The 295-nt window shown below is 45.1% G+C and overlaps 1 protein-coding gene.

The window, feature by feature from the left end:
* On the bottom strand, positions 1-30 carry nad1 (one part of a trans-spliced gene, as the record gives it; the window's edge cuts it).
* Positions 31-295: the final 265 nt, after the last annotated feature.

Here is a 295-nt window from a genome sequence, read left to right as displayed (position 1 = left end):
CAAAAAAAAAAGAGCAGACCCCATTGAAGACGAGAGTGAGGTACAACAAGGCCATTTATGTCCACCGCCCTTCTCACGGAGCCGTACGTGGACGTTACCGCTCATACAGCTCCCAGCCAGCAAGCAGTTAGCCTTCCTCTACAAGGAATGGAAGTGTGGATGAATCGACATCAAATAGAGGAATTCGGTTTTTCTCGTTCCTTCTCTTCTCTTCCTATTCTATTTTTAAGGGTTTATTATAGCGGAGCAGAAATTTCTTACTTTTGAGGTATAATTCCCCCCCTTCATTCGCTGG

This window comes from Cannabis sativa, mitochondrion, assembly GCF_029168945.1.
Source record: "Cannabis sativa mitochondrion, complete genome".
In the NCBI taxonomy this organism is placed as follows: Eukaryota; Viridiplantae; Streptophyta; class Magnoliopsida; order Rosales; family Cannabaceae; genus Cannabis; species Cannabis sativa.
Note: the sequence above shows the minus strand (reverse complement) of the source record. Positions and strands in the feature narration are given on the sequence as shown.